The sequence below is a fragment of the Phalangium opilio genome, unplaced genomic scaffold (genome assembly GCF_054372755.1).
Source record: "Phalangium opilio isolate 3A_F unplaced genomic scaffold, DU_Popi_V2 ptg000024l_1, whole genome shotgun sequence".
Taxonomy (NCBI): Eukaryota; Metazoa; Arthropoda; class Arachnida; order Opiliones; family Phalangiidae; genus Phalangium; species Phalangium opilio.
Genome location: NW_028324155.1, coordinates 2,688,554 through 2,700,882, shown reverse-complemented (window position 1 = coordinate 2,700,882; position 12,329 = coordinate 2,688,554). Strand labels below are relative to the sequence as shown.

General features: G+C 36.6%; 2 protein-coding genes across 3 annotated transcripts; one reads left to right on the top strand and one right to left on the bottom strand.

The window, feature by feature from the left end:
• The first annotated feature begins 147 nt into the window (after positions 1 to 147).
• Positions 148 to 10,491, top strand: LOC149692139 (putative fatty acyl-CoA reductase CG5065). 2 transcript variants are annotated; one of them, XM_089867821.1, is made up of 12 exons: positions 148 to 864; positions 957 to 1,386; positions 3,250 to 3,366; positions 4,452 to 4,627; positions 4,830 to 5,009; positions 6,778 to 6,955; positions 7,640 to 7,684; positions 7,784 to 7,902; positions 8,626 to 8,865; positions 9,307 to 9,436; positions 9,633 to 9,760; positions 9,852 to 10,491. In XM_089867821.1, exons 2-12 carry the CDS (start codon positions 1,255 to 1,257, stop codon positions 10,003 to 10,005), a joined length of 1,599 nt encoding a protein of 532 aa, XP_089723947.1. In that variant the 5' UTR covers positions 148 to 864; positions 957 to 1,254; the 3' UTR covers positions 10,006 to 10,491. The 2 variants fall into 2 exon arrangements, with proteins under 2 accessions (XP_089723947.1, XP_089723946.1); XM_089867820.1 differs by having other exon boundaries at positions 148 to 1,386.
• LOC149692138 (uncharacterized) lies at positions 10,318 to 11,805 on the bottom strand. Its single transcript, XM_089867825.1, has 5 exons — positions 11,657 to 11,805; positions 11,504 to 11,585; positions 11,318 to 11,436; positions 10,999 to 11,244; positions 10,318 to 10,900 (listed from the first exon to the last, which is right to left on the bottom strand). Exons 1-4 carry the CDS (start codon positions 11,685 to 11,687, stop codon positions 11,105 to 11,107), a joined length of 372 nt encoding a protein of 123 aa, XP_089723951.1. The 5' UTR covers positions 11,688 to 11,805; the 3' UTR covers positions 10,318 to 10,900; positions 10,999 to 11,104.
• Positions 11,806 to 12,329: the final 524 nt, after the last annotated feature.

Below are 12,329 nucleotides of genomic sequence, written 5' to 3'. Positions count from 1 at the left end.
TAGGAAAGCCAACCCTACGGGGATGACGTCATTGGGATTTCTAGCGGGGGTGGAGAAGAAACTGTTGGTTTCATCGATTGACTAGGTTTTTGAAGGGAGTAAGCTTAGGGAGCGGATCAGCTCCTACGTATCTAGCGAGGTTCAGAAAACCTCGTCCAATTTTAGACTCTCAAATTTAATCGAAATGCGACTTCAGAAGAGAAGAATCTATACCGGCAACTAAAACTCTTTCGAGAAGGACATTTGGTCGAAGGTATTTCGAGATGTTCGCGAATGAGATTCGGACAAACAGCCGGGAGCTGATTCCTAGTTCGGAAAAATCCTACAGAAGGAGATCCCTGGAAATGATCACCATGGTAACGATGAATTTGGAGGAGAAGCTGCCGCGCGTACCTCTCATACGATCCCGCCTAAACTAATCTAGGGATAGAAAACGAGAACCAACCTCTCTCGCAGTAGGTATAGCTGTACAGGGTTGCGCGAATATATTTTTCTTAACTCCGCGAAATATAACAACCAACGCTTTATCGCGTGCGATAACGCGGATAAAATATAGGCGGTTTTCTCACGAATCACCATCACGTGATTATCCATTGTCAATGCACGAGAGATCCCGAATTTTCAATAGAAGAAAAAAAAACAATTTTATTTTTGTGCGTGAACATTTTGAGTTTTCTCTCTCCGAAATATATCTAACCTAATATTATATATATATATAAAAGGGCAACAACGGTTTCCGCCACCCTAGAAAACGCCAACTATAAATTTAGATTGTCGATGTCATTGAAAAGAAGAAGCTGCGGATAATTTTTTATCTCCTTGTCTTAAAAAGTGCCCAAGTTTCAATTTATAAGATTAAACAACGTAATAGTCACTATCTTTATAATATCAATAGCTCTATTTTGTGGCGCGATGTATTAGAGCTAGTTTTTAATAATCATTCTACACGGTAATAGGAATAAAGTGAAAGATAAGCTCCAGAGAGAGTGAGTACAGATTTTACCAGACGCTTCGCAAACCATAGGAGAGAGAAGAGCTCCTTCGTTTTTCGGCGTCTAAATTTAGTCGAGAAATTCATCGTCGCTGATAGGCGATGCGAGCTACTTCAAACGCGTAACAGTAACGTGTTGAGAAGGGAGGAAAAATTATTTTCTCCAGAAGTGAATTATCCCTTGGTAGTGGATAAACTGTAATCAGAAGATACTGTGGCTTAAAAAAAAAAGAAACCCACAGAATTTTTAGACCACAGAGAAAATGGAAGACGACGACGAGCGGCGAACGGAGAACGAACCCGCGATGTGCGAACCTTTGTTGGGATCACCGGTTACAGCTTTCTATGAGGAAAGTAGCATCCTCATCACAGGCGCAACTGGTTTCATAGGAAAAGTAATTAATAATTTTCAATTATCTTTATTTCTTTAATCGTTTATTGTTGCGAGATTATTCAATTTACTACGCAAATAGCGTATATTATGTATTATTTCGTAGGCTTGGTAAATATATTTTTATTTTGGTTAAAAAAAACTTGTCTGGGAGTTACCGAGTGGTTCCCCCATACCCGGTTTTTGTATATATGTGGGGGTTGGGTGCTTGCTTTTCAAAGAACCATTCTGAGAGAACCGGCCGGCCGGATGTTGGTTACTTTTTTAGGCCCCCTTTTCACTCTTCAGTAGACCATAAAAATTCTACTCGGGATTGGCGTAGGATAGGACTTTAGACAACGTCTGCGTGCTAATAATTTCAGCACCAGACGCAGTTTGCTATATTGTCAAAGGTACGGGCCCGTTTTCATAACGCAAACTGTACTACCAAAGTATAAAGATATTGGTTTGTATTTAGAGGCAACTGAACTTGAAAGTTGTTTCGTGAATCGTGTTTTCCATCTGTGCATGCAATGCAATGCAATGAATGTTGCCTTTTCCGAAGATAAGGCGCGCGAAGTTGCCAAGCGCGAAACGCGTATGTTTGGCACATTTGTGCTAACAGTCAAGTTCAATGGCGATAATACATATAAATTTGTTATAAATTTCATTTTAAAAGTCGTTAAAAGACCGCAAAACTTGTCATAAAAGTAGAAACATAAATTTTATACGTTACGTTACAAGTCTAACCTAAGTTACAATAGACGTATATCAACGTATTGCGATGCTTTCGCAGTTTTCCCTTCAACACATCTACCTTTACTTTGATATACTATCGTCGAGCCTTCAAAAAATTTCCCATTAATTTTCTCTGCCCTACTTTCCAAGCCGCTGAAAGGGTATAGAATAAACTGATCTGATAAAATATTTTTCGAAAAGCTTTTAACTTTTCTCAAGTTACGCAATTTCCCATTCTTTCATATCAAATATAACCTCCGTTTCCTATTTCATAAGTCACAGTCAGTTTATTCTAAATTTATTTAATTTATTAAAATATCAGATATCCGAAGATAAAAAAACCCTTCATAGTCTAAAATATTTGGCGCCTATCGTAGCATTTTCTTCTGAGACTGCGTTTCACCGTTCACGTTTAAATTTATTTTTAGATGACGTTTTTGAAAATTACTTTTTATCTCTCTCTCTCCCTTACTACCCCTATGGGCGTTTTTTGTATTCTATCTCGGTGTTTTTGAAACAAGGGTTCTTCGCAGTTATTTAAACTTTTGGAATAAACAATAGCCTCTATTGTATCTATAGAGAGGGCACTGAAATGTCACTGAATTTTAAACAGTATGTCTTATTGTTTATTTAACTGAAACAAATTGGATTAAAAGCTTGTTGAGGAAGAAACACGCCCCCATAACAGAAATTTATCACTGTCTGTCTGTTGTAGGCCTCTCACAAAAAATAAATAATAGTTCTCCATCTTTTATGCCTCCACGTCAAATATACGTGACAAAATATTATTAGGGATAGATGTAATTTTAGAATAAGGAATGGAGAACAGAGTAATGTGAGCGCGCGTCAAAGTCCCGGACCCCCTTCCGCGGGACGGGGGATATGAAAGAAGAGGCGGTTCATAGCGACAGAGATAAAAAGGAATTGCGTAATTTTCGCCGTCCCCGTCAGCAACGTCATCAAAACGCAGTTTAAGTGAGCCGATAAGATAATTTAAAATTTTCGTTACGTGTTGGAGGGAAGGGCTCTTTGAGTCGGACTGAAGTAAATACTAACCGTTCTCCATTCCTACTTGTAAAATTAAATCTATCCCTGATATTATAGAAATCATTTTTCTCATTCTTTTTTCTGCATTCTTGTTTCATATTAGGTTCTATTAGAAAAATTGCTGAGATCTTGTCCGGGTATCGTCAAAATCTACATTTTACTGCGAAGTAAAAAAGGAAGGGATGTCCAGCAAAGACTTCAAGATATTCTTGATTCTGAGGTAAGAATAAAAAATTCTTTAATCATTTGTGTCCTCGAAATTGATTGATATAAAGAGAAATAGGTATCGATAACGCCACTCAATATCAATCTGCCCTTACTATCTGATACTCGAGATGTAGATAGTAGTTTTTAAAACCTTTCCTTAAGTGCATTGAGATGAAAATAGACTAGGCCTACGGGGACATTCGCCTTGGAGTTAGCTATTCGAAACTTTAAGAAATATTATCTGAAGAAAATTTTAAAGTTTTAATCTCGGTTTTCCTTTTTGGGATAATTTTTCAAGTGTGTGAAGTTGAATTTCAGGTTGAACTCGACGATTTCGGCAGTGAACAATAAAGGTTTAGTTAGGGAGGGGAGGAGCTTTCAATTCAGGCGGATTTGCGATAAGGAAACGCTTACAAACTGATTATTTTTATGACTTAAGTCTTTGAGAATGCGATGCTGCAGAGTGCATTTGGACTTGGCTTCTGCTTTTCCCGGGCAGAAATATAATTTAAAAACTTGATAGATCTACTGCTTCTAGTCTAAAAATGAGTTTAACACATGCTAGTGTTTTTACTGAAAGGGACTCTGAGGAAGGCAGCAGTGGGTGGGAAAAGTTATTTAAAATACGTCAGAGGCACGTGACCTAGGAGAGGCGTGGTTGACAGAAACTTAGTTCGTTTAATTTCGAAAAACTAGCACTTCAGTAAACTGGCGCTGCAATCTCCGCACTCTTTGGATCATGATGTGCACGTGGTGCCTGTCACGTATTTCAAATAATTTTACCCCTACCTTCCCCTCGTTGCGTCATTTGGAGTCCCTTTAAGACACCAAAATTATTCTGAAATAGATTTAAACATCCGATCCCTCTATTTGTGCCGCGACATTTTTATCGTTTAATATCTTTAATTTCCTCTCGCGACTGAAAGTTAAAAATAAAAATCGATAACTTTGTCTTTATTAACCACGGAACTGTTTTACTTCAAAGTAATGAACTTCGGGAGCTTCTCTTCAATTTAGAAGCGTTCCAACTTCATGGAATTTTTATTAAATTAATTTTTCTTTGTTTTCTTTTTTATTATCGTTGACGCGCGTTTCCAGGCATTCGAACTAATCAAAGAAGAATGCCCCCACTTCCTGTCGAAAATTGTGGCCATCGAAGGGGATATCGCTTTACCGGAGGTCGGAATGTCCGAGACGGATGTTCAAGAGGTCATCGAAAACGTTTCCGTGGTCTTCCATTCGGCTGCCACTATCAAATTCGACGAACCATTAAGGTTCGTGACTAAAATAATACTATACAGGGTGTTTCTGATAAGTCTACCTTAAATTAAATGGTGTGCATGTTGTTTTTTGGACCTTTATTTTATGTTAGAGCCACAACTACCGTATACTGTACATATCTTTGCAATTTAGCCAGTTCTTTTTTTCTATAAAACTCTTACGCTTATTTATTTTTCCCTCGGGTCGAACCAATAGGACAGCGGTCAGCTTAAATCTGATGGGAACCAAACACATCTTGGAACTCTGCAAGAGAATGAGAAAACTAAAAGCCTTCGTGCACGTATCCACCGCTTATTGCAATTGCGACCGCGAAGAAATCGAAGAAGTCGTCTACCCGGCGCCCATTGCTCCGCAGTACATCCTCGATACCTTCCAGTAAGTAAAATTAAAGGGAATATAACCGCGCGCGTCAAGCTGGAGTCGGAGAGACAAGGGGGGTGGGGAGAATGGTACAATAGACCTTTCCAATAATTCCAGAAGAGAGGAAAACACCAAAGGGGCGGGGCCGCTGCCTTAGGTTATTGGGCGAAATTTACGCTATTTACGTAAACAAACAAACATTCGTGAATGTTATGTTACTGGATTATTTGTCGATTTTTTTCCTATATTCGCTACTCCCATCAAGAACACGTAATGTTTATTCACAACACGTTTAACAGAGAGAATTATAGTTAGAGGAGTGCCTGGAGTGGTAATAGAATAACAATAGCTTCGCACTATACGAGTTAAAGTGATTACTACATACAGACCAGCTTGCTGATAAAATACGTAATTAGGGAGATGAACTTATGTGGACTTTAAATATGTGTTTTAATATGGTGGTATACCATTTTATACTAATAAGTGGGTGTTAAGATTCTATTTGGAATCCTTTCAAAGTATTTCCGTGTTGGGTGGGTTTGAAGGTAATCCCCAATTCGCGTGCCCGGTTTTAAGGTTTCTTTGGCACCATCATATTATATTCTAGGGCGCCTTAGCACGAAGGGGTGCCGTCTTCTAATGTAAGTTGACTCAGGCTGTCGGAAACGATACTACCAGGAATGCGTACAGTTAATAGGAAACATTGTGGCCCTCATATCTCAAACGTTACGTTTAAAGCGGGTTTTAATTTGTGGGCGGGCTTGAGAACTATCCGTTACGCCTCATAATTCTGAAGGCGTCTTTCTAACTGTGATTTCATTGGTTGGTAACAACTCCAGTTCCTAGGCGCGTGCTAGAGGTGTAAGGTGCAGTGAGATTGATTATTCGTGAGGTAAAATTGGCCTAGCACGCGGTTCACACAAAATCCTTCTAGATACGTTGAGAAAACGGTTACGCAATGATTCCAATTGTCTGTATTTATTCCTGATACTACTCGCAAGGTTACGGCGGAATGATACGTTAAGCTTGTTAGATATTAAAATAGTCCAATTATATTTTTCCTTCCCCCCCCCCACCCCTGTTACGAACAATATCATATATAAGAATTATTTATGAGACACGACGCTTTTATGAACGTGATATTTCGCTAGCTAGCGCAAAAATGTCATCGTTTTATATTGGAAGATATAATACAGTATAGGCTCCGATACTATAATTCGATATAGTTTTCTTATAGAATGTCATATATACTTAACGTCTGTAGAGTTTTATGAAAGGATTACAAAATCCAGTAGCTTGGGAAGTAGAAATATATCATTAGTGCGTGAGCCGATAATGGCAGGTCTGCATGCTTCCGATATCTTAAAAACACGATACTCACGCGATTTTGGCCATGTTGTTTTTGGGGAACTTACTATAGGGATTGTCTCTTCTGTATAGGCCATTTCGATGTAACTAAGAGCGTGAACACTCCCCGTTTACCACTGTCCCTTTAGAGATCCAGCGTTCATGCTAAGAGGGAAAGACACAGGGGGTAAAACTTTGCCTTCCACTTCGGTTTTTGGCGCCTGCGCTGTACTCTTTTTGTATCATGACAGTGCATGCGCAGAGACGGATGGCAATGTAACAACCCCCTGGTATATCTCGATAGGCGAGGGTTGCCTAGCCCCTTTTTTACGTCGAAAAGGTCTATTAAATAGAATAGAATTTTTCCCGAAATTTGTTTTTGCTTTTCCAATATCATAAAAAGACTTTTTTTTTTTTTCATTATTTATCTTTCTAGGCTAATGGATTCTCAGTTTATGGACGCTATGACGCCGAAACTGATCCGCGGTAGACCCAACACGTACACTTTGACCAAAGCGTTGGCCGAGACGTACTTAGCCGAGAACGCTGGCGACTTACCCGTCGCTATTGTCCGACCTTCCATTGTTACTGCTTCCTGGAAAGAACCATTAACGGTACATCATACATCCAATTTATATTTTGTTTTCCCCCTTTTAATAATTCAGGGACGCCCTGCCACCCATAGTTAGTTTGTCAATAAACATTTCTCGCGCTTTGTTTTGTACTTTAATTCCATTTGGAGGGGAGTGGGGTCAAAACGAGGTCAAGTTTCGTGTCCCATTGTTATTGATAGTTTTCGCTCCACTTAATTTTCAGTGCAGTGTTGTCAGACCCTTCGTGAGTCAAGTTGGTCTAGTACCGAGTGAAACTGAACTGCAAAGCCTTAATCTCTGTAATCCTTTGACTCATCGACGGTCTGGCAACACTGTGGGAACGGCAAACAAAAACCTTTAGCGCAAACGTAAGGTCGGAGTTGTTGCTGCACCATTAGAAAAGATTAGCTATTATCATAAGTAAACATGAAATCAGTGAGCACCTCCTCCCTAAAGAAAATTACGATTCGAGACCAACCAGAGAGAATTATAGCGCGAGGAGTAGGAAAGTTCGTCACTCAAATTGACGCTATTGGTTCCCGGCAAACGGCGAAGGTGATCTCCTAAAGCTATAATTCTCTTTGCGTAAACTCCCCAAAGCAAAATGTTAAAATTTAATGGTTATAAACTTTAAGTCAATATATATTTTTTGTTGTTCAAATACAAATTTAGAAAGAAAATATTGATAAAATCGTTATTTTTCAGGGTTGGGTGGATTCAATGGGCGGAATAACTGGAGTTTATTTCGCGGTAAGTTTTCTTAACTATACTTGTATATTTTTTCCCAAATTGCTGGCACGTGAGTTGACCTTTTAAACGATCTATTGACCCCCCTTTTTAATACAAAAGGTCAGCACGGGTCTTTTACGAACTGCCAAAATGGATAAAAGCGTCGACGCTGACTTTATCCCTGTAGACATCGTGACAAATTTGATGATATCCGTGGCTTGGTACACCTCTATCAGTACGTAAGTTACAAATACAAACTTTTCTTTATTATTTTATTATATTTGTGACTTTGTGACTTGAGAGGAAGAATTCGAGTGGCTATACGTCCTTAAACTGTTTTAAATTAATTTATTGATCAAAAAACTGTCAACGACCATTTATAAAATCCAAGGTTGCAAAAAAGAGAGTAGGCTATAATACAATAAGTGTCCTCCTGACGTCCCCTCAATATACCGGTGTTATATTTAATGGCGTATGCTGTAAACTATCAGGATTATTTATGGTTAAGTTACTGTAACGTGCGTCAAAAGCTAAATAGCTCGAAAAGATTTTTAGTTTACGCTTACTTACCAAGAAGCGATATTTAGTTTACTAGGGAGAAGTTATAAGGTACCTAAGTATTCGCGCGCCATAGTCTCTGTCCTCCTTTCAAAATACAAGGGGGGACGTAAAAGGAGGCCGGGCTATTTCGCCTCTCCTCAGTCGGATCAAAATACATAATTTTCGTCATTCGCGTCGCGCTGACGTGAGTTTTCAAGAACCAATGAGATGCTGGTTGTAATTTAGAGGCGAGGATTAACTTCGGACCTACGTTTGGACTGCTAGAAATGTGGCGAATTTATACCTTCTCCCTAGTAAACTAGATAGCTCTTCTTTCTTAAACTATGCTTAAACGGATTAAGTTGTGGCAGTGTTCAAAGTTTACCCTAATTTGTTATTTTCTCGGACCTTGTTACTGATAGCTCTTCGTCAGTGCCCGTTTATAACTGCACCTCCGGTACTATCAACAATCTTAAATGGAAATTAGTTAAAGAGATCAGCGTGCCTTTCATTATAAAGAACCCGAGTATCCGCATGTTCAGGGTACCCAAGCTGCAGACTACAACTAGCAGAGTTATACATTTCTTGGGATGCTTAGTCAATCACTACATTCCCGCGTTTTTCTTCGACGCTACACGTGTTCTGCAAGGAAAGAAACCTAGGTAAGATAAAAACATATTCCATTCAATTTTGCTTCGTAAGATTTCTATTGAGGGTTACTTGCAAAAATAGGCCAGTTATAGGCTTAAATGGGTAATTGTCGATACCTTGTTTCGTCATAATATAAAATGGCGACCAAATGATGACTAATCAGTAGTTTTATTTCGTAATTTTATAAGGTAATTTCTTAATTACACGGTTAATTATTCCTTGAAATAATGTAATTATGATGTTCGGTTTTTCATTACGATGCGGTTTTTGCGTTTTTTCCAGTCATTGTTAAACCATATAGTTCTATTGTATCGGGTGTTATAAATTACAGTTACGTCCTAAAAGTTGAAAAATTTTTGAATTTCACGATGAAGCACCTGTTTTTAAATAATATTTATTTGTTTTTGATTTTTTTAATATAAATCGTTTCACCCTTTTCTTTTCATCGGTAGAATGATCCAGCTGTACAATAAAGTACACAGCGTGGTAGGCGGTCTGGAATATTTCGCCTTGCATAGCTGGAAGTTTGGTTGCGAAAATGTTTTGTCACTCTACCAACAAATGGCACCCAAGGACCAAATGGTAAGTGTCTTGTGTGGCTTCGTTTGACACGAACTAAAACTGTCTTTAGAGTAACTCTGAATGAGGTATTACAACTTAAAAGTTGGAAAGTTGCTTTGCTTTTATTAGGCCTATCACTTTTAAAGGAGGAGGATTTTAGCCAATTAATCGGATTAGCTAATTAAATTCCCCCATCTTTTTTCTTTACTATTTCAAGTGTTTCAATTTTAATATCCAACCACTGGATTGGCCAGTTTATATTCAAAACCATATCATCGGAATGCAACAATTTTTGATGAAAGAAGATGAATCCAAGTTAACCCTCGCTAGGAAAAGGCTTAGGAGGTAATTATAGGCCTAAACAATTAATTAATTAATACTCCCTTCCTTCCTTCCTTTAATACTAATTAATTTATGCATTCTGATATAATTATAGTCTATATATTAAGTCAGTATTGCTAAAGACACTGTCCTTGGCCACTTTCCTATGGCTGGTGTTACGTCATTCGACAAGAGCCTGGAAATTGTTAAGCCTATTTGGGGCTCTTTTCCGGAAGTTATCGTTCCTTGTCAGAATGCCTCTCGCGTAAAAAAACTTAATTTTTAATTAATTAAGTTTCCATCGCTTTAATGTCTTTTGGCAGTGTTTGTTATAACAAAAATTTTTTCAAAAATACAACAAAAAAGAAAAGAAGTATAAGGAAAACAATGAATAAACATTCCTTTATTTTTCGTGGTGGCTTTAAGTGAAAAACAACATACAACAAATAAACAAAAACTAATATTTTTTCTGCAAAATATTATAAACAAACAAACAAACAAACAAAATCCCTTCCCTCCCAAAAAAAAAATAAATAAAATATCTCTGTACCTTATATCGTTTTTTGACAACAACAACAACTACAACAACAACAACAACAAAATTTAGTATTTGACAAAAATTTTATTCTTCTGCCGCCTATATATTGTATATGCTCGATATTGTCTAATAAATATTTAGGATAATATAAAATATACATTATATTAAAATAATGAATGATATTATTATATGTTCTAAAAATTTCGTATGAATCGTATTTATTTATTTATTTACTTGTTTATTTTATTTGTTTTTGTAATATTACACACTTTGAACAACAAAAGATATAACAGTATTTTATTTTAGCGAAGAAATGTAGGCCTAAGTTACGAAGTTACTCTTAGAGAAGAAATGTAGGCCTAAGTTACGAAGTTACTCTTAGAGAAGAAATGTAGGCCTAAGTTATGAAGTTACTTTTAGAGAAGAAATGTAGGCCTAAGTTATGAAGTTACTTTTAGAGAAGAAATGTAGGCCTAAGTTATGAAGTTACTTTTAGAGAAGAAATATAGGTCTATAAACCGTAAGTTATGAAGTTACGTTTAGGACTCCGGGGTCGGTTTAGGGGTCGAGTCTCGATAACTTTGAATTTGACGTTTAAGTCTGAGAAGTTGGGCATTGTTTCTTTTCTGGTATTGGTTAGTTAAAACTTGAAATTAGTTAAGATATTTACGGGAATTTTAATTGCGTAGTTTGATGGTGGAAATTAACGAACGAACGAACTTACAGTCAAAACCATGTTGTCCTTTTCAACTTTGTCCACAGCTTGCCGTTTTTCAGAGACCTGTATTAATTGTTTATGCAGCTACACGGGGTAATTATATATGTGAAATTTAATTTAGGCAAATTACCTGCCGTTCCAGTTCAGCAACTTCAGCGACAAGACGAATTTTTTCGGTTTCATCTTCAGGGTTTAGTGGTTCTTTTTTCTCTTCAATTAATCTTTCTTTTTGCAGACGTTGAAGTTCAGCTTCTATTTTTTTTTTTGTAGATTGAATTAGTAAAATTTTAAAAAAAAAAAACTTCTTAACGATGTCGTCACTAACTTTTTTCAAGCTTTAATTTATATTGATTTTTAAGCTCTTCTAGTTTCTTAGCTAGATCCGCAATAATTTGACCATCCTTGGAATGCTCTTCTAGAGGTTGAGTTAGCTCTTCAAATTTTCTAGGTATAAAAATTATTAGCTAATGATTTTGAGTTTTTTTCTATTTTAAATAATTTAGAAGACAACTTTTTCTCTTTCTCGATTAATTGCTCCGTGTAAAGATTCTTCTTTTCATAGAACTCAATTTTCTTTGTTGAGTTTAATATATCTTTAAAAGAATGTACGAAATGAAATTATTATGTTCTCTAATTTTTTTTTTTACTGAATGGTTATTTCAACCATTTTCAAGTTGTTTCTTTTCCTCCATCATTCTTCCGTATTTTTGATCGAGTAATACTCGTTCTTTTTCCCTAGAATGTAGTTCCGAAGCCAGTGCAGATATCTGAGCTTTATCTTTACAAAATTAAAATTAAATTTACTACAATAGGCCTAACTGTCCCGAGAATATTTTAAAATATACCTCTCTGTAGTTCTTCCTGCAAAATTCAAATTATTTACTTAATAAATAGTTAAATTAATACTTTTCTATATGCGTATGTTTATGAAATAAGCCTACATTGACGTTTTCCAAAATTAAACGTTTTTCTTTAAGTTCTTTCGTTAGATTATGGTAGAAATCAATCAGTTTTTTATCTTCTTTGAGTTTCGCGCTTGGAGTTGAATTATCTTCCATTTTTTTTTCAGCAGCTAAGCCTAAGCCTTATTCTTTGAAAAGTAAGGGGCAATAAACTTTCTGTTCAACCACGCGTAACTTTTAAAAATGAGTTTAAAATAGCTCTGGAAAATTTAAATTGAACAAAAATAAGAAATTATATGTTTTCGTATATTTTTATAACTGAAAAATAAATATTATGTACCAAAATTTATGGAAACCGATTTTATAACTCCGCGTTATTAAAAATGAAGTTCAAATGACGCGGCATCTAAGTCTCAGAGCTAATTCGAACTGAAC

Bases quoted from the DNA above. Each gene is read 5' to 3' on its own strand.
- LOC149692139 (XM_089867821.1), top strand. From the start codon at position 1,255: ATGGAAGACGACGACGAGCGGCGAACGGAGAACGAACCCGCGATGTGC. The intron at 4,628-4,829 runs GTTCGTGACTAA...TCGAACCAATAG, and splicing joins AAATTCGACGAACCATTAAG to GACAGCGGTCAGCTTAAATC. The intron at 9,437-9,632 runs GTAAGTGTCTTG...TACTATTTCAAG, and splicing joins TGGCACCCAAGGACCAAATG to TGTTTCAATTTTAATATCCA.
- LOC149692138 (XM_089867825.1), bottom strand. From the start codon at position 11,687: ATGATGGAGGAAAAGAAACAACTTGAAAATG. The intron at 11,586-11,656 runs GTTGAAATAACC...ATTCTTTTAAAG, and splicing joins AAAGAAACAACTTGAAAATG to ATATATTAAACTCAACAAAG. The intron at 11,245-11,317 runs GTTAGTGACGAC...AAAAAAAAATAG, and splicing joins TAAATTAAAGCTTGAAAAAA to AAGCTGAACTTCAACGTCTG.